Below are 27185 nucleotides of genomic sequence, written 5' to 3' on the forward strand. Positions count from 1 at the left end.
CTCCATTATTTGAATGTCAGCAGACAGCAAGAAGCCTCCCAGATCTCCAGATTCATTTGAGATATCAAAAAAGTACTGCAGAGTGTTGTTCAGCATGGGGATGAGTAGAAAATGAAGGCTAATCATGTTTTGGGTGTACTATTCCTTTAACCTTGTTTTTTGTCTTTGCCTCTCGGCAGGAAGTCATCCTGCTCACTGGATGCTTTGGACCTTCTCCCCCTGGAAGGATTGTTTGGGCTTCTCTCTGAGCAGGGGATTCATCTCCACAAGAAACCGTTCAAGTACCATTGGAAATCTAAGTGGCAGTCAGCTCCTCTGTTCCTCTAAGAAACACCTCATACGTGGGTAAACCCTGTCCGCCCTCCAACTAGCAAGTCAATTACTGGAACAACCCACACCGACTGGATTCAGAGAAAGACACCTTTTCTGGAAACTCGAGTCCCGTTGCCTTTATACCCTTTTTGCAAATCGAAGCTCAAATTTCCCACTGAGCCTGAACTAACCACAGGAACTTCCCCTTCCCTTTTCAGTCCCGGTTCGCCAGTGTTCTGAGCAGCACTGGACCCATCTCTACCAGTTCTCAATTAACCTGTTAAACCTTCCCCTGGTCTCTTTGTGTGGTTTTCTGCATGTGGGTCAGATCTCTGAATAAAATCATGACACTATTAAGTTAATCTTTTATATGGCTGTTAATTAGTAACCAATCCAAGGGAGAAAAGATTCTGTACAAAAAAAACCAAAATAAAAATAAAATAAATCAACAAAAGACGAAGCATATATTGGAAAAAGGCAGAAGCTCACTGACTCATGTGTTTCATGTGTCTTGTTGTCATGGAAACAGCCTACAGACAACAGGTCAATTCATCAATGATTCCTTTAATATAAAACATAACAAAGAATATGAGGCCACACTGAAGATACAGTTCAGTTCAAAAACACTTCATAAATGGGTTTGTAGCTGTTGGCAGAAATAAAACATTTCACATGTAGTCTATAACTGGTTTCTGTTCACTGACAATATGTAACACAAGAGCACACGGCTGGAGCTATGGCGGCACATGAAGATGAACCACAGCAGAGATACGAAGCTGCAGATGACACTGATCACTCAGGTCCTGACTCTCAGAAACCTCCAACCTTTTCTTAATGAAAATGGGCACAAGAAGAGGTAACATGAAGGCTCTACACTTTTATCAACAGTTCTTATGTTTGTGGCAGAGCTAACAAACCAGGGAGAGGGATGAAGCATATGGCAGAGAAATGATGATGAAGATGATGAGACAGAGGACTGTTTAGCTCTGGATTGTCCCACCCAAGCAGGAAGAGAAGAAGCTCTCCTTCACATGCAGCTCAGGAAGTCAATCTTCCTGTTATCTTTACAAAACACATCAGAGAAGTATTACCAAATTATGCAGCAGCACATGTGTGTCATGCACTCGGTCATGCAGTGCCTTTAACATCAGCTGCTGCATTAGGAACAGTATTGTTTGCTGCTCAGGTGCTGGGGAAAACTTCAGCCGCAGTCTCTAATTGATATGCAAGCGGGGGTCTGCTCAGAGAAGCCATCGGTCTCTGTTTACTGGGTGGTCTGCACTGGCTGAAGCAGTACTGTTTGCTAAAGTGGCGCCATATCCTGTGGACATGTTGACTGGTGAAGAGCGCCGTTGGTTTGGTCTCAGTGGGCCTCTTTGGTGATGGAGCAGGATCTTCTTCTGTCCCTCTGAAGCTCATACATGATGCAAATTGACATCCGAAGCGGCATCAGATGCTGCAGGCAAAGCACAGACCAGAACTTTATGGCAATATCTAAAATAAATATACCTGCTTGATGTTCAGACAATAAATACAATTTTATTGCATGTTCAGCTTGTTAACTCAAAGTGTCACTGCCATTAAAATAATAAAAAAAAAAATAAGATAATCAGACATGATGTATATGCAAAACAAGTATCTGAAATTTGAATTGATGGATCTATATACATTGATGACATCACGGCTGATCTCGGTTTTTCTATTTAAAAAAAGAGGGGTTTGCAGTTAAACTTTAATTTTTCATGATCAGACTTTTCCTTTTTTAAAAGAAGATAAGACTAAAAATAAATACTTTAGGTGTCTCGCAGCAAAACTTTAGAGGCAGGAGGACCAGAACCAACCCACTCCACTTGCGCTGAGAAACGTGTCCATGTTACCAAGTCTTTGAATCTTAGATCATCCCAAAAAGTCTACAATCTAGTTTTGAGATCTATATAATAAGCAAGAGCACATTCTTCTTTTTCAATCTGAAAAACTCAGAGAAAGAAAAGAAAATTAGAAGTATTTTATAGACACTATTACTTTACTCTTTGGCACTCAGACCTCGGCAGGAAACATTAGCGCTGAATTTCGCTTTGGCATGCATGAACAGGAGTACAGAAAACGGATTACCCCCCCAGGCCTGAAACTGGTGTAGGAGTGGAGATGGATGAAGTAGGTCAGTCCATGACTGCTGTATGGAGAGATCCAGAGGACTGCTTGCGCTGATACTAGTGCTTGACTAGGAGACCTGAAGATGGAGTCCCAGCTTTGATAACAAAGGTTGCATGAAACTGTCCATGAAGGACAAGCATGAAGTGACAGTGGAGAGGAAAAACTCCCCTTTGAAATTTTTCCAGAGGCGATAAACTCCAAAGACAGAGTTAGGCTCAACATAGTGGTCTTCTGCCTGACCAGTTTAGATGAGACAGGCAACGAAGTAAGTGTCTGGGAGGAATGACACTCTGATGAAGCTTTAGCTACGATGGTGGAGAAGGGGATGGAGGTGGGTTGAATCAGGGTCGTCTGAGTCAAAGTCTGACATAGCGAAACCACTGCCTGCACTTTGGTAGCAGACTGAGATGTGGATTTGGAGATGAACTCTATGCTGATTGGATTTAGTGGAGGTGAGGTTCAAAGCTGATTGGCCTGTACAGGTGCTGGTCATAAAATTAGAATATCATGAAAAAGTTGATTGATTTCAGTAATTTCATTTAAAAAGTGAAACTTGTATATTATATTCATACATTACATACAAACTCATATATTTCAGATGTTTATTTTGTTTAATTTTGATGATTACAAATGACAACAAATGAAAATCTCAAATTCATCATATCAGAAAATTAGAATATTGTGAAAAGGTTCAAAATTGATGGCCCCTGGTGCCACACTCTAATCAGCTAATTAACTCAAACCACCTGCAAAAGCCTTTAAATGGTCTTTCAGTCTAGTTCTATAGGCTACACAATCATGGGGAAGACTGCTGACTTGACAGTTGTCCAAAAGACGACCATCGACACCTTGCACAAGGAGGGCAAGACACAAAAGGTCATCGCTAAAGAGGCTGGCTGTTCACAGAGCTCAGTGTCCAAGCACATTAATAGAGAGGCGAAGGGAAGGAAAAGATGTGGTCGAAAAAAGTGTACAAGCAAGAGAGATAACCGCACCCTGGAGAGGATTGTGAAACAAAACCCATTCAAAAATGTGGGGGAGATTCACAAAGAGTGGACTGCAGCTGGAGTGAGTGCTTCAAGAACCACCACACACAGACGTATGAAAGACATGGGTTTCTGCTGTCGCATTCCTTGTGTCAAGCCACTCTTGAACCACAGACAGCGTCAGAAGCGTCTTGCCTGGGCTAAAGAGAAACAGGACTGGACTGCTGGTGAGTGGTCCAAAGTCATGTTTTCTGATGAAAGTAAATTTTGCATTTCCTTTGGAAATCAAGGTCCCAGAGTCTGGAGGAAAAGAAGAGAGGCGCTTCATCCACGTTGCTTGAAGTCCAGTGTAAAGTTTCCACAGTCAGTGATGGTTTGGGGTGCCATGTCATCTGCTGGTGTTGGTCCATTGTGTTTTCTGAGGTCCAGGGTCAACGCAGCCACATACCAGGAAGTTTTAGAGCACTTCATGCTTCCTGCAGCTGACCAACTTTTTGGAGATGCAGATTTCATTTTCCAACAGGACTTGGCACCTGCACACAGTGCCAAAGCTACCAGTACCTGGTTGAAGGACCATGGTATCCCTGTTCTTAATTGGCCAGCAAACTCTCCTGACCTTAACCCCATAGAAAATCTATGGGGTATTGTGAAGAAGAAGATGCAATACACCAGACCCAACAATTCAGAAGAGCTAAAAGCCACTATTAGAGCAACCTGGGCTATCATAACACCTGAGCAGTGCCACAGACTGATCGACTCCATGCCATGCCGCATTGCTGCAGTAATACAGGCCAAAGGAGGCCCAACTAAATACTGAGTGCTGTACATGCTCATACTTTTCATGTTCATACTTTTCAGTTGGCCAACATTTCTATAAATCCTTTGTTTTTATTGGTCTTCAGTAATATTCTAATTTTCTGATATGATGAATTTGAGATTTTCATTTGTTGTCATTTGTAATCATCAAAATTAAACAAAATAAACATCTGAAATATATGAGTTTGTATGTAATGTATGAATATAATATACAAGTTTCACTTTTTAAATGGAATTACTGAAATCAATCAACTTTTTCATGATATTCTAATTTTATGACCAGCACCTGTATATGAGGCTGTAAGGGTGAAGAATGAGTTTGTTCAACTGAACTTCCGCCTAAGCTCCATTAAAACTTAAATTAGTACAATTATCTTCCAGTGCAGTAAGACAATTGCACATGGTAACTTCTATAAATCATGATATCAAAACAAGAAATCTTCTGCTGCGTTCAGACCGGGCGTGTTCTGGGCATCAAAACTGCTGATTTACATGCAAAGTCTATGGAGAACGTTGACTAAAGGTCCAGCAGGGCGTCCAAACATTCTGGCTTCTGAGCGTTTCACACTGGAGGTCAGAAAATGCTGGACGCCAGAGCGTCAACCAATCAGAAAAGCTGAAACAGGAGTTTCTGGGCGGAGACAAACACTACCTGCAAGCTGTCATTGCTTCTGCAGAGCTGTCTGCATATAAATAATAAATAAATATCAAGGGAGTTAAACTCCAAAGGTAAAAAAAAAGTCGGAAGAATGAATCGTTATATAGAAGGAACAGAGAGCAGCTCTGATCATTATTACTTCATTTTTTTTTTACTATTGAGAAACAGTTTATAAAACCCAGATTAACTAAAACTGTTAAAACCTGCCAACGAAAAACACTTGATTGTATTTTCTGTTACTTCAAGTTTTTACCACAAACCTTAAAAACTCGTTCTATTCACTTCCAGCCTCAACAAACGGCAGCGGGAAATCCCCCACAGGCTGGCCGCTGCAGATAGCTTTCAGCGGGGATTTCCAGCGCTGCCTCCCGGCGGTATGCTGGAGGTCTGGCGCTCCTAACAAGAACTCCATACTTTTATAGCATCATAATCCCGATGAACTGATGAACAGAGGATAGTTGGAGGTGGACTTTCTCGCTTAAAAATGTGTCAAAACTATTTTTCCGACTCAAAGTAAATAAAGCCAAGCTGCTCTCTAGCTTGAAGCTACAGAACAGCGCAGATAAACAAGCAGAGAGTCGAGCATCCAGAGCCTTGAAGTTTCAAAGCAACTTGACCAGCGTCTAAATTCCTGCGTTTGAGTGTTTTTGATGCTTAAAATGCTTCTGGTGTGAATGCAGCATGAGAAATCTAAGACTGTAATACTTGGTTAGCTGGACACTTTTTGCAGTGGAGGTGAAAAGCTTTTACATCCGTGCTCAGGGTGGTGGTCTCCCAAGTCTTCAAACTACCAGCCTAATGCATTGCCGCCAGACTCTGAGTTCCCCACTGAGACACCATCTCTGCTTTGTAGCCCTCGGTGAACTCAGCTGTTCTTATACTTGTGTATTTTAGGATTATATTTTGAATATTGACATGGGGATCTGTGATCCTAAACAGCTTTATGGAAAAATAATTGTTGGACTTCCTTATAGGTTGAACAGTACTGTGTTTTAGTTCAGATAACTCTTTACCTTTATCTGCAGTGACAGAGCACACCCCCTCCACCAGCTCCTTCGCCTCTACAGCCAGCTGGAAGGCAGGATCAGGAAGAGCTGACGGGGTGTCAGATCCATCTGTGATTGTAGATAACCTGTTGCTCCTGAAGCAGAAAGAACACATGATACAGAAGATTGGAGCCGGTGTTCTGTCAGATGAACATACTTCGTCAGACCAGCAGCCCATAGTCAATACGCATGCACAAGACATCAGATTTGCAATTATCTCTTCAGTTTTGTACGACTTTAGACTTCAAGATCAGTCTGGCTACTTTCCGTAAAAAAAAATTTGGAGCCGTTCACCAAACGAACGTCCAATCAGCGTTGGCTTTGAGGCGGGTTGAGGTGTGACGCAACGAGAAGCGCGACAGTTCAGTCTAAAGAACATGGCGGCTTCAGCCGATGAAACTAGCGTTAGCGTGGCTATCGAGCAAGTTTTATCGGAATTACAGAGTATTTCTTCACTGAAAGAAGAGCAAAACACTGCTCTGGAGGCTTTTCTCAGAGGAAAAGATGTTTTTGCTCTTCTCCCGACTGGTTTCAGCAAGAGTTTGATCTATCAATTGGCTTGTGCCTGGCATGTGGTTGTGTTTTCGTCGTCGCTCTGTTAGTACGTCATATGCTTCGTTGATCTGATTGGTTTATTTGGCCCGTCTATCACCAACATAGGCCAATCAGCTAACCAGTATTTTCGCCCCTTCCCAAAATTACTTCAACGGAAGGTTTCCAGATGGATATGCGGAGCAAATCCAGCATATCCTTCTGGCGGAGTCAGGTTAATGTATACCTTTAGTCATGTAGAAAAAAAACTATTTAAGGTCAGATCGCCATACACTTCAAAATAACACCAAAAAGCAAGTAATTAAATAGTTTAAGTCTATTTTTCATACAAAACTAAAAGGGAATGAAGGGCTATTGACTCTGGGTTTGCAGGTCTGACCAGGTATGCTCATCTGACAGAACACCGGAGCATTTCTCAAAGGCTAGATGGTGATCTGAATATTCTTACCCGCCCTCCCCTCCAAAAAGACTGGGTGTCGTCAGCACCTTGTGGACATTCTGTTGAAAGAGTAAACCAAATTCATAAATAAGGAAGCGTAGCAGTAACAGGACCAGAACAGACAAAGTTAAAGGTGGTCCTGCATTAATCTTCAATAAAGTCAACTTCTCCTACTGGTTAAATCAAATGCATGCTCTGATTTAAAAGTTGGCTGTTTTGCAGTCATTGTTCTGTATTCTGGTTTTCATGTTACAGCGGCTTCCCGTACCAGTGATGTACACTAGGGGGCAGGCTGGTTCTGGATCTGCTTACCTTGTAATCAGCTGAATTAAAAGCTACATTGAATACAGCAAAGCATCAGGTCTAAGTTGGTCTTCTCTTACCAGGACAAGCTCACAACAATAATTTGATAAACAAAAGGTCTGCATATTATAACTTATGGCTGATGTTATGTTAAATGTTGCACAGCAGCATTGATTAAATGAGCATTTATTTTTTAACAAAAGGAAGAGACGCTTTGTTTGACAGCAGTCATACCTGAGCAAAGCCTAGGAGCTTATTGTTGGAGATCTCCAGATGTTTTCTGCTCCTCTCTGACTTCCTCAGCTGGGAGTCAACATTGGTAAGCTTCTTGCTGAGCTCCACCACTTCCTCCTGAAAAACACAAACACTTGGTATCATTTGGCAATGTTAATCAGAGTCCTTGAACATCGTTAAAGCAAATTATCTTTCTGCCCTTATCAAATATCAGACAACTTTGTTTGTTAGACTGTGACGCCATCCTGGAGAGAAACATCAGCTGTGCTGCTTCCATCAACACCCTTGTTTATAGATGCTGGAGATCGGGCTGTTTTCCAGTGTAGTCCTGTTTCTCTGACCATGACTGGCTGGATGTGCTCTCTTCGTCCTCTGGCATGGGAGCTGGCTCGGAGCTCGTCTGCCTGGCTGTGTGTTTCCTGGACGGCGCCGCCTTTTACAGCTGCTTTTTGTGTCTCTGCTTCTGTCTCCTTGAACCCCAGTGGGCCTCAGCAGATGGCCGCTCACACTGAGCCTGGTTCTGCTGGAGGTTTCTTCCTGTTAAAAGGGAGTTTTTCCTCTCCACTGTTGCTACAAGCATGCTTAGTGTGAGGGATTGTATTTGAGTCAATGAGTCGATGCAATCAACTGGTTTTCCTTAGATCAATTTGACTGTATGATCTGTTTGAACTGTAAAGTGCCTTGAGATGACATGGACTGGCGACCTGTCCAGGGTGGACCCCGCCTCTCGTCCGTAGACAGCTGGAGATAGACACTGCTTGGGATGAGAGTGATGGATGGACTGATCACCGTTGTTGTCACTATCTCTCAAGGTGCGTTAAACAAAATTTTAACTTTTGCAGCTTGCCCTGCAACTGGAGGGTTGTTGGTCAAGCCCTGACTGTGTCCTTAATTAATAAATAAATAATAAAAGGGTTAAATTCCACAGGTTTAAAAAAAGCCAGAAGAATGGACTGTTATAGCCTAGGAAAAGAGAGCGAGCTCTGTTCTTATTACACTGAAACATTTCTTAATGTACTTTGGCGAAAAATATCTACATTAACTAGAAATTTTCAATTCAGTTTATTTATTTAGCACAACACGATTCACAACACATAATCTCAAGGCACTTTACAGTTCACCAAGTCATCCAAGTCAAATTGATTCAATAATTTTCTACCTTGAGGAAAACAAGTTATTGAAGCGACTCATTGACTCAATGAGTCTCAATGGACTAAGTACAAAAATATAATTTAAATGATAAGCTTTGATTAATGTGTCTTAATTTCAAGAAAAGTATCAAAATTATTCAGGCTCTTGAAATCTCGCCCATTTTTCCATTCTTATTACTATATCCACAGTAATTGGATTGTTCTAAATATAAAAAAGAAGTAGAATGGACCCTCCCCACCCAGCTATAGCCGACTGACTAAAATCTGCAGGCCCATGGAGAGTGTCTGGAGAACAATAACAGCATGATTGGAGCTGTTTTATGGAAGAGCTGAGGTCCAATTAAGGCAAGTAAATTAACCCTCCTTTAGAAAATCAGTGACGTTCATGCAGATAAGTGTCAGGAAGGATGAAAAGTGATCAATGAAGAAGCACAATGCAGCGTAGGTGTGCAACCCCACACCCAAAAAAGAAAACAATCTTTTCCAATTGAAAAAAAGATCAAATATAAACTATAAATTGTTTCTCTATAAAATTACTTTCTAGAAATGTGTATATGTGCTGCTGTAAAAAAAGAAAAGAAAAAAATCACTGGGTGAAACCCAAATGACAACAAAATAAGCTAGACTTGGCCAACCAAACCAGAGAGGCCAGAAGAAGAGGAACCATGAAGAAAATGACAAAATCATCAGTTTTCGTAGAGCTAGTCTAGCAAATGAATTGAGATACAGTATAAGAGGTTATACGACTTCCGGCTTCATTGACTCCTCAACAAACAGAACGTTGGAAGTTCAGTCTCATAACTCTCATTTTGACTTTCCTTGATTCGCTCTTGCCTTTGCTTCCTGGTAAGGTACTCTGGATTTAATCATCAGGACGCATCTTTTTTGATTTGCCTATATGACTCTGATCCATAGCTTTTCCCTGACCATGCACTGAATTATTGGATCGGATCTGTTAGCCTTGTGAGGTGGCCTTGCAACTCCGATCTAAAAAGAATTGTCTGCATGGGATTACCCCTATCTGCTGTGGCATCATCGGCCAGATGCTTTCCCCCAAGGTTAGGAAATCAGCAGTGTCATCCTGGAGGTTATATATCTTCTTCCTTTGTCTTTGTCATCCTTGTTAGTTTATATCGCTGACCCTTCCTCTCACCAAATGCTCTTGGGTGCATCTTCAAGTGTTCCGATCAACCACTGAGGAGTGCTAAAGTAAAACAAATAAATCTAGGCTCACCAATCAATCTCTAATTTAAAAATTATGTTGTTTTCATTTAGTGTAATGGATCACCAGGGAAATCTAGGAGCCACTGTGTATACAGATGATGTGTTCATCATGGATGCATAAAAACAGCCATTAGTATGCACATGCTTTGAAAGAAGACTTGGCCATTTGGGAAAAAGGATGAATTTGAAAGTTCAAACAAAAAGGTTTTCCATGAAAAGCTGTGGAAAAAAACACCTAATGCTGAATTAGAGAGTTTATGCTAGGAAAGGAGCACACTTGTGAGGAAATCTTGTAGAGCAGAGGTCTTCAACCCTGGTCCTCTGGGGCCATTGTCCAGCGTGTTTTAGGTGTTCTCTTACATCCATAAACCTTAATTAAATGAATTGATGATTAAAAGACCTCTGATTTACTAGTGCATTTATAAACCAAAGGCTTGAAGTCAATAGCATGTTTCATTATCCCTCCTAACATGAAGGACTGAAAGTACAGTAGTAGCCATTGAAAATTTCCCCACTTTCCTTGACTGGCCCTTGGCTAGTCCCCTACAATTCATTTCTATACATCTAAAATATTCTTTCTGTCATGATTTGTGGAAATTAAGATCTAAAGAGAAGAGTTATCTCCTAGTCAGACCCTGTAATTCAGTGAAAGGGTGGAGCCAGAGTAAAAAATATGCACGCCCATGAGGATTTTGCTGCCATTCGGCTGGCTTTTCACTGAGAAGGACCATTTTGAATGGCTGCTTTAGTGGGAGTCCGAAAAATGTAATCTTTAGGCTAAACCCTAAGCACTAACCCTCGTTTGCGGGTTACTGCGGAAGGTTCTGCACAAGTGCCAACCCAAATCCTGTAGTGGGCAGGCCCATTGGACCGTCCAGCTCTTAAATAGTGAGTCTGCATCATTGCAGGCTTCCTGGAATTTGGCAGCGAGTGTAACGGTGAACTAGTGGCGGAGGAAGCATGTGTATTCAAATGTAAGTTCCGCTGTTTCTGCATCTTCGTAGCACTGACAGAAAATCACATGTTAGGACAAAGTCAAAAGATGTAATTAATCTCTAAACGGAAGTTCCTCTTTGTAATAGTTTGATTTGCATGGTTAGATTTATTTTGAAGGAAATGGCGAATGTTTGCTGTTATGTCAACCTGCACCACAGAGCTCCAGCCACGCACATACAGCTTCACTCTGTTGCCATAGGAACAACTGCTTTGCCTTTCCATTGGAGGGAAGAGGCCGTCCCTTTCACGTTTATATCCCCTACGTACAATCCGGTTGCCCTCCACAGTTATGAGTCTGACTTGATTTTGATAGTTAAGGGGCGGTTTGGGATTCAGCCTTAGACTTACTTTCACCTCTCCTCCAGAGGCTTGCCTCTTGGAGGCTAGCTGGTTCTTCAGGTCTCTGATCTCAGCCTCCAGCAGTTGGATAACTTCCTCATAGTCCTGCTCAGCGGTGGTGGCCTGTCGCTGCACCGCCCCAGCCTCAGCTGCCTGCAGACGACTCTTCAGACGGGTGTTCTCCTCCACAGTCAAACAGGCTTTCTGTAAAGTTCAAAACAAGGAGCTGCAGTTAGGATTTTTAAGTGTTGTTCGAACATATCAGAGGTAGCTAGCTAAAAATTTACCTAGCAACATAATTAATATTTGCTGTAAGACGCGTTGTTTTTCAGAGCTGAGCCTCACCCCTTCCTTATGAGTCTCAGCTGTCAGGACTCCTGTCTTTGTGTTTGTGTTTCTGTGTTTGTCTCCCTTCCTCCACCAGGAGGTGCCTGGTTCTGGTCCGCCTCCTCACACACCTGCTGATGGTTACCTTGTTAACGGAGTGTTCTTAAGCTGCTGACTGCCACTACATCGAGGCCAGAGTTTTTGCCAGTTTTGGGTACTCTAGCCAAGCCGAGTTTTGCTGAGTCAAACTGAGTTTTTCTCAACCTGAGTTTTAACATTGTTTTTTGTCTTTGCCTCTCGGCAGGAAGTCATCCAGCAAACAAATTTTTTTTGACCTTCTCTCCCTGGAAGAATCATCTGAGCTTCAAACTGAGCTAAGGATTTAAACTGGAGGTTTGAATCAACCTTTCTCCCAAGAGATTGTTTGAGCTTCACACTGAGCAAGGGATTCATCTCCACTACGACCCGTTCAAGTACCGCAGGAAATCTGAGTGGCAGTCAGCTTTCTCCGTTCACCTACAAGCAGCCGCATTCTGGGTAAACCCTGTTCCGCCCTCCATCGACAGAGACAAACACTGGAACAACAGCACACAGACTGGAGTCAAAGAGTCAACAACTTCTCAGGAAACGTGAGTCAGCTACCAAATCCTCCTCTTCAAGTTCATGAATCAAATTTCCCACTGAGCCTGAACTAACCGCTGTGTCTTCCCCTCACTTTTCAGTTCCGGTTGAGCAGTGTTCAAAGCAACACTGGATTCCTCACAATTTCCTAATAAACCTGTTAAACCTTTTCCCTGGTCTCCCTGTTTGGTCTTCTGCATTTGGTTCTGAACTTTAGTAAAATCATGACATCAGCTCAGAAACCAACACAGGTTCATAGACTGACTGATTATTACCCTGTTTTAGAGCCTCTGTGAAATCTACCTGGGTGGCCGAAAAGGGTGTGACCCTGGTTAGCAGCCACAAACCCTCTGTTACCCACCTATAGCCTTGGTTACGGCAGCCCCAGCACAAACAATGGTAATTTATTCCGTAAAAATTCAAAAAATATCCACTGGACTTGGTTTTCAAGATTTGAAGACGTTTCGCCACCTCTCCAAGAAGCTTTCTCAATTCAAATGTCTGGATCCGCAGTGATCCAGACATTTGACCGCAGTGATTTAACTCACTGCGGATCCAGACATTTGAATTGAGAAAGCTTCTTGGAGAGGTGGCGAAACGTCTTCAAATCTTGAAAACCAAGTCCAGTGGATATTTTTTGAATTTTTACGGAATGACTATGACCTGGATGACTGAGAACCTTCATCAGCAATGGTAATTTAGCTCATTTGGTTTTAGTGACTAATAAGTCCCAAGGGTGTTGTTTTAATAGGTATGGCTACAGGCAGCCTGTGAAGACCTCAGTTATTCAATATAGTACCTCACACACATATTTTTCAAACCGTCAGAGGACTTATCAAAGAAGATCACTCAAAAATTGAATGTCCACACTTTCCGATAATTGCCGCTGGCGCATTCTTACAGCTGCCAAGGGCACCACCATTATTACGCTGCCCTTATCTCTCTGGAAAGATAGGAGCCACATTGGGGAGGGAGAGGAAAAAAAAACATATTGCAAACTTTATCCTTAACAGGATACAGTTTGAAAAAACACCTCATGTGACACGAGACAAACATTTTAGCAGAAGGAAAATGTTGCAGACTGAAGCCAAATGAAAGTCAATCTGACATTTGGGCATCAGTTGTGTGTGTATGGGTGAGTGCCTGAGTGGGAAACCCGAGTATCATAAATCCAAAAATCCATGCGTCTTCCACATCCTCCACTGACAAGATTGTAAACAACACCAAGCATTCCAGGACTCCAAGGTGTATCCCCCAAAGTCCCCTTTCCCTGTCTTCCAGTTCAGGAATTTTGATCAATTGCATTGTGAGACCATCTGACCAGATCCATTGTTTGAATTCGGGTGATATGAAGAGAAAGCTCAGAAAAGACAAGACACGACACAGCAAAGCAGGGACAGCAGGGAGTTGCAGGAGCAGCAGGACAGCCTCCTTCAAGAGTCAGAACAGATTATATTGATAAGTATGGGATCAGCAAAGCAAAATGAAGCATAATTCAAAATAAAAAATCTAATACAGAAATCAATGATCCACATGGAAACAGGAACACAAATCCACCAAGAAAAAACAGTCAATAACCTCCAAGATTCTAACAGCAAATAAAGGCAAGAATTAGGAATATAAATCCAATAGGAAAAATAAATGGACAATTCCTTCGATGCATGACCAGCAAACCTCTGGGAAACCCATTAGGCATTTTCCTTCAAAGAATCAGACTTTGGCTCCACTGTGGCCAGAATCAGGAATAATTCTTCACTTGTATATTCCGCTGGATTTTTGACCCTTTAATTTGGAAAACAAAAAAACAAAACAAGAAGGACACTATGGGCTTAGCTTATTGAAATCACAAAAAATGGACCAGAATTTCCTGTTTTCTTCCTACTAGGCCCTTACGATGGAGAAACTAATAAAAGTGTAGCAGGACACCGCTCTTCTTATGTCTCCACTTCAAGTGCATTGTGACTGTGGGAACCTTTTCTCAGCCAATAAGATGCCAGAGAACATCTCCAGCCATAAAAGATTCTTATTGGCTTTATTGGCCAATAAGAATCTGTCCTTGCTTAAACCCTGAGAGGTTTGTTTGTAAAACAGACTTCATGGTTCAGAGGAGGCTGTGGAGCATGTATGTAACATGGGTTGGTCAAGTTCAGAGGAGGATGAGCACCAATAATGGGTCAGAGTTGCTCTGCACCCAATATTTCCTAAAGCTGGGCATCCACTGTACGAGTTTTTTTGCCCTTTTTGGGCCGATTCTGCAGCCGTGCGAGAATTTTTCAATCGGGCCGACTTTCAGCCTGATGGTGCGGTATGTTGTGTACAGGGGGTAACAAGGGTTGACCTGTTGCACCCTCTGCTCCGATAACTTGGGAGAGGTACGTGGTTGCTTTTGGGTTAAAATGAATAATGGAGATGCTGCGGACGTCTTTACTCACTTTCACTTTATTCAAAAGAACACCAAAACTTTTCTGTGCAAGCGCAAAACACAGGTCTCTGCTGGACAGAAGCAATCGATCTACAAACCATCGAACTCTTAAGAAATTGTAAATAGTGTACATAGTATTAATACTCTTAGTACTGTATTACCACTACTTTTAAACAATCATAACAAAATTGTCATTATGAAATATGAATTATTTTTAACTCTCGTTTATAACTGAAATAACAATCTTTTAAACCTGTAGGTTTTAATTCCTGTATGGACGACTTTTAAAATATTTTAATAATTTTAACCTGTCACAGACCAGCATCTCACAACCACCTCCCGATCAGGAAATTGTAAGGTTGGGAGAAAATTAAACATGTTTGAAATTCAGTCGGCCGTCGGAAGGTGGTTGTGGGCAAATCGCTCAGTGGGCAAAAAAGGATTCCTATTCTTCCTCTCAGACGAAAACACAGAAGCATAGCAGGGGTGCAATGAGTGAAATGGAGTTCTTTCTGTGAAATTAACAGACTTTAGTAGCCACGTTTGCTCAGCCATGTCTATGTCAAAATATGTCATTGCCTTTTCTTTTTCTGGTTTCAAAACCACAGGGTTTGGTCGTACAGTGTGAGCTTTAGCTACATAAAACGATTGGAAATATTGCACAGTGTATGCCCGGCTAAAACACTGTCTTACTTGTACTCTGTCACCTACACCCTGGCCTCCAGGCTTAGTAATCAAAGTATCAATAATTACATCCATATTCAGGTTGCAAAAACGATGTGAACTATAATTCACTAATAATTCTAGTTTGATTACCTCGTCCCAATCTCAGTATGTTATAAAAAAGAATTACACTTTCTCTATTCTGATTAGCTTCAAAGACTTCATTTCAATTCTCTCTTTATACAACAACAAATAGGTCAGGTGTTAGTGCAGTACTTTTGACCTGCTGCTCCTGGAATCTCAGAGGATATGGAGTTTTTTCAGTTGCCCCCCCCCGCATCACAGTCTGTCTGTTTTCAAAAACCTGTCTTAAAACCTTTTTTTTTTGGCTTTTAACACATCATGAAACTATGTTTTTACTATTATGGTTAGGTATATTGTTTTTTATTTGGTTTTATTTGTTTTAATTAATACATTTTATTGCATATTTTTAAATCTTTTAAACTTTTATGGTTTTTATATACAATTTTAACTGATATGTATAGCACTTTGTCAGCTGTGGTTGTTTTAAAGGGCTTTATAAGTAAAGTTGAGTTGATGAATGCTCTTTGCCTTCTTAATATGAACAGAAGGATTAACATGTTGACTTGGTTGGTTATTACAGCGTTGGGGGATGGGAATACTTTACTCTCCATGATCCCAGAAGCCTTTGCAGGCAGGAAGGATGCTCACTTTCCCTTTTTTTCTCTATTACTGAGTAGACCCATCCCTTTCTCTTTTGCTTCAGATAGTGTTAATGTGTTAGATGTTGTATCTTTTAACTCTAAGGGTTTTTCAATATTTATTTCTGGGGAAACTAGACGGACTGATAGGTTTGGAAGTATATGAAGTTTCTTATCTGCTGTCTCACCTCTGAGGTCTTCTGCAGCTCCTCCTCTAGACCTTTTTTGCTTTGTTCCATGTCTTTTAGGATTACCTGTCGAGAAAAGAAGCAAATCAGTACACCAATGTTCTTCTTTTCCATCTGAAACAGAAGTTTCCCTCCATTCATTTAGGCTAAAACAGTTAAGGGTAGGCCTGAAAGGGCAGGCTGGGACCCACTGCAGTAGAGCTTTATTATAAACTGGGAGGTAAAAGAAAGAAAGTTATTTATTCAAGACAAACCAGTGAAATTCAGTCTGATTTTATATCCAGTGCTTGTGTACAAACACTTACACTGGAAAAAATCTAAATCTAGATAAGATTTTAACCACTGTATTGTAGTGTGATCATTGTCCACTAGAGGGTGCCACTGTTTATTCTTAAGCTAGTATTTGCAAGAAAGCTACTTTCAGAGCAGAGGGAGGCATGCTGGAGCCACTGATCCCTATTTATCCACTAGATTGCTGATTGCCCGAAAATAGTGAAGCCATCGTCCGCCAAGCTGGTACTCCCTACTCCCATATATATATATATATATATATATATATATATATATATATATATATATATATATATATATATATATATAGACTATCAGCAATCCAGTGAATAACTAGATCAGTGGAAACATAAACTGATCCAGAGTCTGGACCGGGTTAGTTAAACAAAATAAAAAATAAAAAAGACTGTTTTCAATTAATTGTTATTGACTAGATCGACTTAAAATGAATTAATTATTCAATAACTTGTATCCCTTTTCTATTGTTTCTATTATTAACTCTCTCCTGATTTAGCCTATTAGTTTGTCTGGAAGGGCATGTCTTGGTTAGTCCATCCTCTCTCCAGGTTTTGATAAATGATTAAACAAAGCTCTAGAAGATGATACTTTCACCCTGACTGCTTGGTTCTTTGGTCTTTGTGATGATCTTTATTTGCTAATAAATCACTACAGCAAGAAACAGAACAACTACAAATATGCACCAATGGCACACAGATGAAATATTTTACTAGTATTGTTTGCATCAATTTCATCTTATCCAATTAAGGAAAGAATATTTTAATATTTATTTTTGATAGTAAAACAGAGTTTTACCTTCAAGTAAGAGATCACTAAACATTGGTCTGTTACATAAAGTTTCTACTCATAGTTTTACAAAGAATTACAAAAGTTTGACGGGTGTGAGTCCTTTAACTGTTTATTGCATCTAAGCACCTTTAAGCTGGTGAGAGAAAAAAATGATTTCAGAAACAAATTTTCAAACATACTTAAATCAAACATCAGACGGTTGGTGGTTTTGAGGTTAAAGCAAATTCACCTTAAGCTGCTTTATCTGAGTCTGCAGTTGCTTCACCTCAGTCTGAAACTGCTCCATCTCCTCACTGCTGTAGCTGCACTCTGACTCATAAGTCTGCAGAAACAAACACAGTCATGTCCACGCACCATGAGACTGTTTTTTTTGTGAGCATGTTAATCCATGCATCTCTTTTTATGGAAACTTACAGGAGAATGAAATGCTGATGTGTCCATCAAACTGGCTGCTTCATGATAGGAGAAGGTGAAGGGATCTGATCCTAATCCCAACTCCTCTAGGTCCTCCTGGAAGATATTCCGGGAAGCTTCCACAAAGTCTGAGAGCAGAAATATAATATAACTCAAAAGGCTGTGGAGGTAATCCAACTAGAAGACCCTTTATTATACATTTATTCCTTGTTTTGCACGTATGGATTATACGTTTGGAAATGGGTTCATATTCATGCTTCACTAAAAAACGTTTAATTATTCTAATATTTATGCCTTTAAGTGGACCCTACTTAAAGGATGGAAAACAGAAATATTTAGTGTTGCTCAGAACCTTAAGAAGCTGCAGAGCTGCTATTTATGTAGCGTTCAATGACATTTAGGATAACCAATAGCTGTTTTCTTACAAACACTTGGCAACACTGAACTTTTGGCTGGGAATAATATTAACCACCTTTATTTGTCCCAGCGGTCGTACGTTATAAAATAAAAAATCGCTCTCTATTTAACCCATGCCTTAGGGAGCAGTTAGCACGGCATTGCAGCAGCTGAATCTAATGAATGGCTCGTTAGCAGGCCTTTACCAAACTTAAGGGCAGCTAAAGAGGTAATCAGTCCGTTTTACTTCAGTCCAAGCTTGTTGTTGTTCTGCCCTGAGATGCAAATCATAATGATTATGATTATATTTCTGTTTTTGTTTTTTCAATATAATTTGTTTTGCACTGGAGTAAAACATTAGGCCTTTACTCAGCTGTGTTGGTCAATTAAATCTGTTTTTGAAGATTTGTTGTGTAAGAAGCGAGAGTGACTCTACCCTGACGTCACCTCCCTGCAGCAGGGATTATTTAAGGAGCTGACTACCCTTCCACTTTGCCCTGTCTGATAGGCAAGGCCCACCAGTCTTTGGCTGAAGCCGCATCATGTAGCCATCTCGTGGCGGAGAAGAGTCTGCACTCGCTGCGATACCAGATTGCATGCTGTCTGTGACTCAGAGAGAATCGAATGTAATTTCTTTCTTCCTGCAGGTCAAACCAAGTTTAAACCCGCCTGCTGAAGCAGATGATAAGAACTATTCGGTTGTTCAGCTGGTCCACCTTTCACAGACGGGACAGCCATGACCTGCTGTTGTTTTGCCGAGGTGCAGCTTGGAAGCACCAAACTGTCCTGCTGTTTTGTAGCTGTGCTGCTGCCTGTCTGAGCTGCTGCTATGAAGCCCTGCAGCTCCGCCTCTGTTGCTTAGCATCAGAATAATTCAAGTCTCTCTGAGAGCGGACTTTGTTCCTAGAGGCAACACTGTAGTCATACACTATACGTTTTTTTTGCCCTTTTCGGGTCGATTCTCCAGTCGTGCGAGAATTTTTTAAATTGGGCCGACTTTCAGCCTGAACATGTGTCCTGCGTTGTGTAGTATAGGGGGGGAACGAGGGGCAATCTTCTCTCACAACCTCCCAGTGTGCCGTCGTAAGGTGTTAGTGGAGAAATCCTGCTGTTCAAGCAGAGCTATGAGCTGATTTAAAGAGCCTCGATCACTGCGCATGTGCAAACAAGGGAGTTCCTCTTCTTCCAGATTGACAGTCCGATTAGTGCCATCTCTCGGCACTGAGTCTGACGTGTTTTTTTAGACATGCAGTGTAAGCAGGTAGATTGTATCAGAGCGTCGGGTCGCACAGTGTGAGAACACACATCGTGAGCTGTAAACTTTTAAACCCTGAGGTTTCGTCATACAGTTTGAGTTATAGCTGCGTGCAACGATTGAAATCATCGCTCAGTGTACGACCAGCTTAAACCGAATCAAACCAGACATGGTCCCCATCTTTTCCCCTGAGCATTAAAGGTCCTTTTCCCCTCTTTTCATCTAATGCTTAATGAGTATTCTGCTTGGGGGGGGAGATGTAGAATAGATCATTTTAAATATGATGTGTTTTATCTGAAAGAAGCTTTTTAAATCTACTGATGTTTCTGAGTAAGAGTTCTGAACTGATGCTAATGTTGACTGCGCCTGACTTAACGATCACCACTGAGTGATTTTGTTTCTGGTTGTAGATTTATTTTTTTGTCTGAAGGATCTGCATTGCTACAGTTGGATTGGCTTGCATTGTTAGCACCAGGCTACCTAACTTTAGCACCTGTACATGGAGGCGGCCATTTTTTAAGTTTTATGACCCTTGTTGTTAGCTCGACTACGCCTCGTAGCCTGATTTCCTGGTGCTATCTAGGCATTTTGCTCAGTGAGTCATTGTTCATTAATCACTGTTAAACCAAATGAAGCTTCACTGTTTACATTTAAGATCTCTGTCTCAGTTATTTACATTTATCTGCTGCTATTTAAGGGACTCTCCTAAATGCATTAGTACACCAAGCCTTAAAACTTAGACTAATTCCTGAATCTAAATGGATTCTTAAACTCCTTTTCTCCCCCTTTTATTGACTTTTCACTATCTTGTGCTTATTTTCAGTAGTGTGGGATGTTTTTGTAGCTATTAGATACAATAATACTGTTAAAGGGATTATTAGCTAATTAAGGTAGCAGTGTTTTAACGCATGGTCATCTGATCATTTATACGGTGAATGACTTTATCACTCAGAGTCATATCCACCCTTGTTTGGGTAAAATTCAAAGAAACAGAGAAAATTCTTTGAATGGTTTAAATTACCTTTAATGTAATCAAACATAATATTTAGTAGGGGTGGAACGGTTCAAAAAATCCACGGTTCGGTTCGATTCACGGTTTCGTGGTCACGGTTTTCGGTTCGGTTCGGTATATGTTGATTGTTACACCGAAATCCCATAAAAATTTATGAAATTAATGAAAAAATCCCCCAAAAAATAATGGATTGTAATTATTTTAAATGATCCGCGGAAACCCTGGATCATTTCCGTATGTTTTGCTGCTTTGAATTTAATCATCTGGCGCATGCTCTCTACGATCTCCAAGGAACTCTGAGGGGAGCAGACGAAGACACAGCGGGGGCTGTAGACTTTGCTTTGAGCAGCCGGTCTGGAGCGCAGCGGGGCGGAGTTCTGACGGAGTATGAGGGATTTCGGGGTTAGCATGACATGTTGGTCATGTTGCTGTTAACATAAACAAAACGTGTTGCACAATGCTTACACACTGTTGCACTTTTATCCACAACTTTCTTTCCGCTGTCATCGTAGGTCACTCTAAATGCAAAGCAGTCCCATACAGCAGACCTATAAAGTGCTGCTGGCGCGTCTTCCAACTCCTGTTCTTTCCCACTCGCCATACCCACACAATTCTCCACAACAACTGATTTTTTTCCCTGCTACATCCGGCTACGATGCGTCGCTTCTTCTTCTTCTTGTTTACTACTGGTGGTTGGCTTTGGTCACAGTACCGCCACCTTCTGCTCTGGAGTGTAAACGCTTCGCCTATGAGAAAAAGGAGCAGCGCATGAACCGAACGAAACACATGCGAACCGAAACCGAGACAGTTGAACCGAACGGTTCGGACGGTTTTCATAAATCATCCATTCCCTAATATTTAGGTTGTGAAAGCTGCCCTCGGAATAATGCATGAGTTTGGAGAATGCTATTTCTGACATTTTGAATTGAAAAAAGCTTCCTGGATGGGAATTAAAACATCTTCAAACTTGGAAACAAATCTAACTCGTTTGTCTTATTAATAGGTCAGAATGTGTTTGTGTATTTATTTACAATCTGCTAAGTTTAAACGGTTGTTCATTGGGCTAAAAGAAAAGGAAGTTTTATTTCTTTCTTTCTATCTAATAGCTCTTACTGTGAGTTCAGATGGTGCCTTCAATGACCGTTCTAAAATAAAGGAATATGAACCATCAGTTAAAGAGTCAGACCATCAATTAGCTGGGAAGCTACAGTTGGTGATTAATAATTCTGCTGATAGCCATAGCCTGGATTACTAAATTACTGAAAGATAACTGGACTCTTATAGCCAGTCCAGGAGTCCAACCTTTGGTAAAAGACTCATTTAATATTTTCATAATCTGCTGGTAAAATTGCACAACACTTACCTGACAAAGCATGGGGAGAACATAAAAAGTAAATTAAGAAAAACCCTGAAATAGCAATTCTTCTTGCTAGATGACAATACTGCTACAAACTGCACCACCATGCAGGCCCAAAATGTTGTCTTCGTTTTAAATTAACAGTAAAACATGTTTTTAGTTACTTCTTTCCAACTGTTGCATCATCCTAATATAAATAACTAATGAAAACGTTCAGATGCTGTTCTTAAATTTACTGAGAATATGATCCTTAATAATAAACCAAGATCAGTATTAGTAGCTTAAAGCTTGATTGGAAATCTGCCAATGATTTGATCTGATGGATGCATCGCTAAAGCACACAACATTAAGATAACAGCAGTTTTAAAGTTTTTGTTTATTTCAATAAATTTCTTCTCACTGAATCAGATCCTCATTGAGAGGAAAACAAATAAGGAATTGAAGAATGAGGCTTCCTGTATCTTAAAAACGCTGTTGACATTTTTTATCAGGTAATAGAGAGTTTAAAACATATACAGACTTCCATGGATGGGTACTCAATACAGAAACCTGTGACTAAATCAGCCTGTACTGTATAGGGAAGATGGGATACGTAGAGAAATCCCATAAAAATAAACATGGCAGCTAAGCTCATATGTGCACCAGTAAAAACATATAGGGACTCTTCTTTTTAAATCCATACACCCTATATTGTTTTTTTTAAAGAATAACAGGTAAAGTCAAGAAATAAAGTAGCATTTATTGTGACTACTTCTCTTTGATTGCCCACTTTGACTCAGAGAGACAGATCAGGCCCACGCAATGTGACACTGAAAGGCAACTCAATAGAAATCGCAACCAGCCTATGATTTGACAGCATGTTCACACGTATCTCTGCCCTGCCGTTGACACACCTGGATGCATGCATGGCTTGTTTCATGGTGTAAATTTGAGCATACATGTGGCTCACCTCCATACGCCACAGTGCCTTGTGGATCAGGAGTCAGGCTATGCCTCAGCATCTTCCTCTTCTCCTCACTAACATCCAGTCCAAGAAATGTCAATGCCTGATACAGAGAGAAAAGGAACAACATTTTATATATATTCATTTCACATGATATGATTTTGCAATGTTTACATTGAATGCTTCACAAACATGCATCATGTTTCAAAAAGGAGTAGGATGAAGCATAAGCTTATTAGGCCCTACCCCTCAGTTACATGTGTCATGGCGGTAAAGTACAATTATTTACAGTAAGACAAACAGTACACCAACTTTTTATATATTACTCTTTTTTGTATTCATCAAAAATACTTTTCTTATATTCTTTTTTGAATTGCTGGATGCTTTTACATTGTTTAATGTTTTCAGGCAAGCTGTTCCAGAGCTTTATTCTGCTAATTGATAAATTAAAGCTTCTTTCTGTTGTTCGAACATTCTTAGTTTTAAAATTTAATTTTCCTCTTAGATTATATTTTCCATCTCTATCAGAAAACAATTGTTGTATGTGCACAGGAAGTAAGTTATTTCTTGCTTTGTAAAGAATTTGAGCAGTTCTGAAATTGATCAAATCTACAAATTTGATCATTCTTGAATCAAGGAATAAACAGTGAGTGTGATCTCTAGAATGCTTGTTATTCGTTACTCGTATTGCTTCTTTTGCTTAATAATCAATGGTTGAATGTTTGTTTTGTTAGTGTGACCCCACACTTCAGCAATCAATAGGTTAGATAGGGCTGAAACAATGAGCAGTATAATGTGTGTAAAGCTTGTTTGGTTAGAAGGTGCCGGGCTTTATTTATAACAGCCAAACATCTGGCCAGCTTTGACCGGACGTGCTTTATATGTCCCTTCCAACTAATATTATTAACTAAAATGACACCTAAAAGTTTTATTTAATCAGCTAATTCTAATTCTACATCATCAATACTTAACTTTATTTCACTACTTTTTTAATGTTTCCAAATATCATGAACTTAGTGTTTTTCAAATTTAACGATAGTTTATTTATATCACACCATCTTTCCAATTTAATTAATTCTTGTGTAGCTAGCGCAAGTGTCTGTTTAAGATTATCTACTGCAAATGATACAATTTTCATGTTTAAGATGTTGTTCAAGTCATTCGCATACATTAAAAACAAAATTGGTCCCAGCACCGAGCCTTGCGGTACCCCACCCTTTATTTCCAGTAAGTCTGATCTGATTTCATTTAATTGCACAAATTGCTTTCTGTGATCCATATAGCTTTTAATCCATGATAACACTATGCCTCTAATTCCATATTGCGCCATTTTTCTATGTATATATAAATATATATATATATTTGCTTATCAAAGGGAATATTTCAAGAAGAAATCAGCACAACAGCAGACAACTAATGAAAAGTTGCAGCTAGATTTCAAGAATAGTGAATATGGATTTTGTACATTTTCTGCAAAGGTCCAAAGTTATTCTGGTCACAAAGACATGGCCTTGATACAAAAGCTTCATTAAATCTTTTCCTCTTATTTGTTTCTAATTGCCCTCACATTAGTAGAGAATGCCCATAACTTCCCGTTTCTTTAAATGAAGGGAATAATTCTACAAATTTGACTGATCTGCAAAGGCAGCTAATAAGTTGAAAAGAGCTTTGAGAAAACAAGAGAACTTTATGTGGGTCTGCTGTATTAAAAGAACCTGAGCAATGCCTCACAGTCAAGCAACACCTCTGCATGGTGTTGCAGTTTTAGGTCACAGATACTTCAATCAGAATATCACGGAAAAGGAAAATTTCTATCTATCTATCTATCTATCTATCTATCTATCTATCTATCTATCTATCTATCTATCTATCTATCTATCTATCTATCTATCTATCTATCTATCTATCTATCTATCTATCTATCTATCTATCTATCTATCTATCTATCTATCTATCTATCTATCTATCTATCTATCTATCTATCTATCTATCTATCTATCTATCTATCTATCTATCTATCTATCTATCTATCTATCTATCATCTATATCTATCTAGTCTACAAAAACCACTTTGCTTTCATGCATCAACAGTAGAAACAGGCAATTCCACATGAACCATTAAAGAAACATCATATCAGACATTTCATTACCTACTATAATGTTTTTGCAGCTGTTTTGTATGTTGTTGTAAATTGTTTTTGCAAAGGATCCACAGTATCAAAGCAAATTCTTACAAATTAGGTATTTAATCTGTCCCTTCTGTTTTTAATCAAACTAATGAATTGGAAGATTAGGGTCAATCTACAGCGGTAACATCTGCACAAATGAAAATTAAAGCTAAATATTGGTAGTAAAGTGAAAAGAGGGCAGACAGTAGCAGAGAAGCAGAGGGTTGTGTAGCTGGAGGGCGGGCAGGCGGGGGTGGGTGCAGTAGAGAGAACATGCTGATCTGTAAAAAGAATTTATAAATGAACGGTAAAAATATAACACAGTAAGCAATGAGAGATAGTGAGTCTGTGCACAAAATGTCAATTATAAGATAAAGGCAGCTCAGGGTTGGGCGAGACACAGAAGTGCTAAAACTGTAAGAAAAGGCTATAACTGAGATAATTCTTAGACTTTTATGTCATGGTTTGCCCAGAAAAGGCTGCTTATCTATATTCTTCTTCATTAACTGAATGTTAATCAAATGATCGCATAAATGTAGCTTCTTTTTGAAGTGGAAGATATGTGATCTGCATTTAGGGTGAATCACAAATTTTCTTTTAAAAATTCATATAAAATATTATCACATGATGCAGATTTTGTAAGATTAGTTTTGCTCTGTATCTAAAACTGCCAGTCTGCATTTTTCAGCAAAGCTTTTACCTCATGCCTCAGAAGAAAACCCCCAAAAAACATTAAATGCTTGTCCCACTTCACTAGCTGCATCTATGCCAGGGCTGTTGAACCAAGGCAATTCAAAGGCCTTTCACAATTAGACCTTCTTTCTCGGTAAAAAGCAGAGACGAAGGATAAAGGACACCTCTAAAGCATTTCCATAATTTCTCAACTTTCACTGCCACCAAAATCACAATGAGACTTATCTCAGCTGTACAGTCATATTAAAAAATGTGGGCACCCCTATAAGTCTTTATTTTCATTTCTAAATGTTTGGATGTTTGCAAAATCTATTTAAGTTTGATATATCTAATAACTGATAGACACAGTAACATTTCAGTGTTGAATTGAGGTTTATTGGACTAACAGAAAATGTGCAGTAAACATTAAAACAAAAAATTTGACAGGGTACCTCAGCAAAAAAAGAGACATTAATATTTAGTAGAACCTCCTTTTGCAAAAACAACAGCCTCTAGTCGCTTCCTGTAGCTTTGAATGAGTTCCTGGATGAAGGCATTTTTGACCATTCTTCTTTCCAAAACAATTCCAGTTAAACAATAAGTCTGATGGTCGCCGATCATGGACAGCCTGCTTTAAATCATCCCACAGATGTTCAATGATATTCATATCTGGGGACTGGGATCACCATTCCAGAACATTGTAATTATTACTCTGCATCAATGCCTGAGTAGATTTGAAGCTGCGTTTTGGATTATTGTCTTGCTGAAATATCCATCCCCGGCATAAATTCAACCTCATAACTGATTCTTGAACATTATTCTCAAGAATCTGCTGATATTGAGTAGAATCCATGCAACCCTCAACTTTAACAAGATTCCCAGTGTCAGCATTGGAAATGCAGCCCCAAAGCACGATGGAACCTCTACCAAATTTTACAGTGGGTACCAAGTGTTTCTCTTGGAATGCTGTATTTTTTTGCCGCCATGCATAAAGTCTTTTTTTATGACCAAAAAAGCAAATAAAAAATGTAAAAAAGCCTGTCGCATCACTCTCCCATACAGCTTCTCCTGGTGCAAAGGCCGCTGAATTGTTGAACGATGCAGAGTGACACCATCTGCAGCAAGATGATGCTGCACGTCTTTGGAGGTGGTCTGTGGGTTGGAGGTGTTCTGTGGGTTGGAGGTGGTCTGTGGGTTGGAGGTGGTCTGCGGGTTGGAGGTGGTCTGTGGGTTGTCCTTGATCATTCTCACCATTCTTCTTCTCTGCCTCTCTGATATTTTTCTTGGCCTGCCACTTCTGGATTTAACAAGAACTGTCCCTGTGATCTTCCACTTCCTTACTATGTTCCTCACAGTGGAAAATGACAGTTTAAATCTCTGAGAAAACTTTTTGTATCCTTCCCCTGAACGACTATGTTGAACAATATTTGTTTTCAGATCATTTGAGAGTTATTTTGAGGCGCCCATGATGAATCTTCAGAAGAGATTCAAACAGGAGAATAACTTATAACTTGCAACCTTAAAGGACTAGTACACCCAAAACATGATTAGCCTTCATTTTCTACTCACCCCCATGCTGAACAACACTCTGGAGTACTTTTTTGATATCTCAAATGCATCTGGAGATCTGGGAGGCTTCTTGCTGTCTGCTGACATTCAAATAATGGAGGTCTATAGTGCCCGAGGCAGACCAAACCAGACGAAAGTGCGCATTCAG

The 27185-nt window shown here is 40.0% G+C and overlaps 1 protein-coding gene across 4 annotated transcripts in view; it reads right to left on the reverse strand.

The window, feature by feature from the left end:
* Positions 1-856: 856 nt before the first annotated feature.
* si:dkeyp-72e1.9 (syntaxin-binding protein 4) overlaps positions 857-27185 on the reverse strand; it is a 156253-nt gene continuing 129924 nt past the window's right edge. For all 4 annotated transcript variants that reach the window (XM_038308415.1, XM_038308414.1, XM_038308417.1 and 1 more), the window contains exons 13-21: positions 22635-22731; positions 17666-17793; positions 17481-17573; positions 16154-16219; positions 11220-11414; positions 7501-7617; positions 6973-7022; positions 5940-6067; positions 857-1768 (exon numbers count right to left, since the gene is read on the reverse strand). In XM_038308415.1, coding sequence (XP_038164343.1) covers positions 1728-1768; positions 5940-6067; positions 6973-7022; positions 7501-7617; positions 11220-11414; positions 16154-16219; positions 17481-17573; positions 17666-17793; positions 22635-22731 — 915 coding nt within the window. In that variant the 3' untranslated portion in view covers positions 857-1727. The remainder of the gene's footprint in view (positions 1769-5939; positions 6068-6972; positions 7023-7500; positions 7618-11219; positions 11415-16153; positions 16220-17480; positions 17574-17665; positions 17794-22634; positions 22732-27185) is intronic.

This window comes from Cyprinodon tularosa, unplaced genomic scaffold, assembly GCF_016077235.1.
Source record: "Cyprinodon tularosa strain WSP-4 unplaced genomic scaffold, ASM1607723v1 ctg637, whole genome shotgun sequence".
NCBI classification, from domain to species: domain Eukaryota; kingdom Metazoa; phylum Chordata; class Actinopteri; order Cyprinodontiformes; family Cyprinodontidae; genus Cyprinodon; species Cyprinodon tularosa.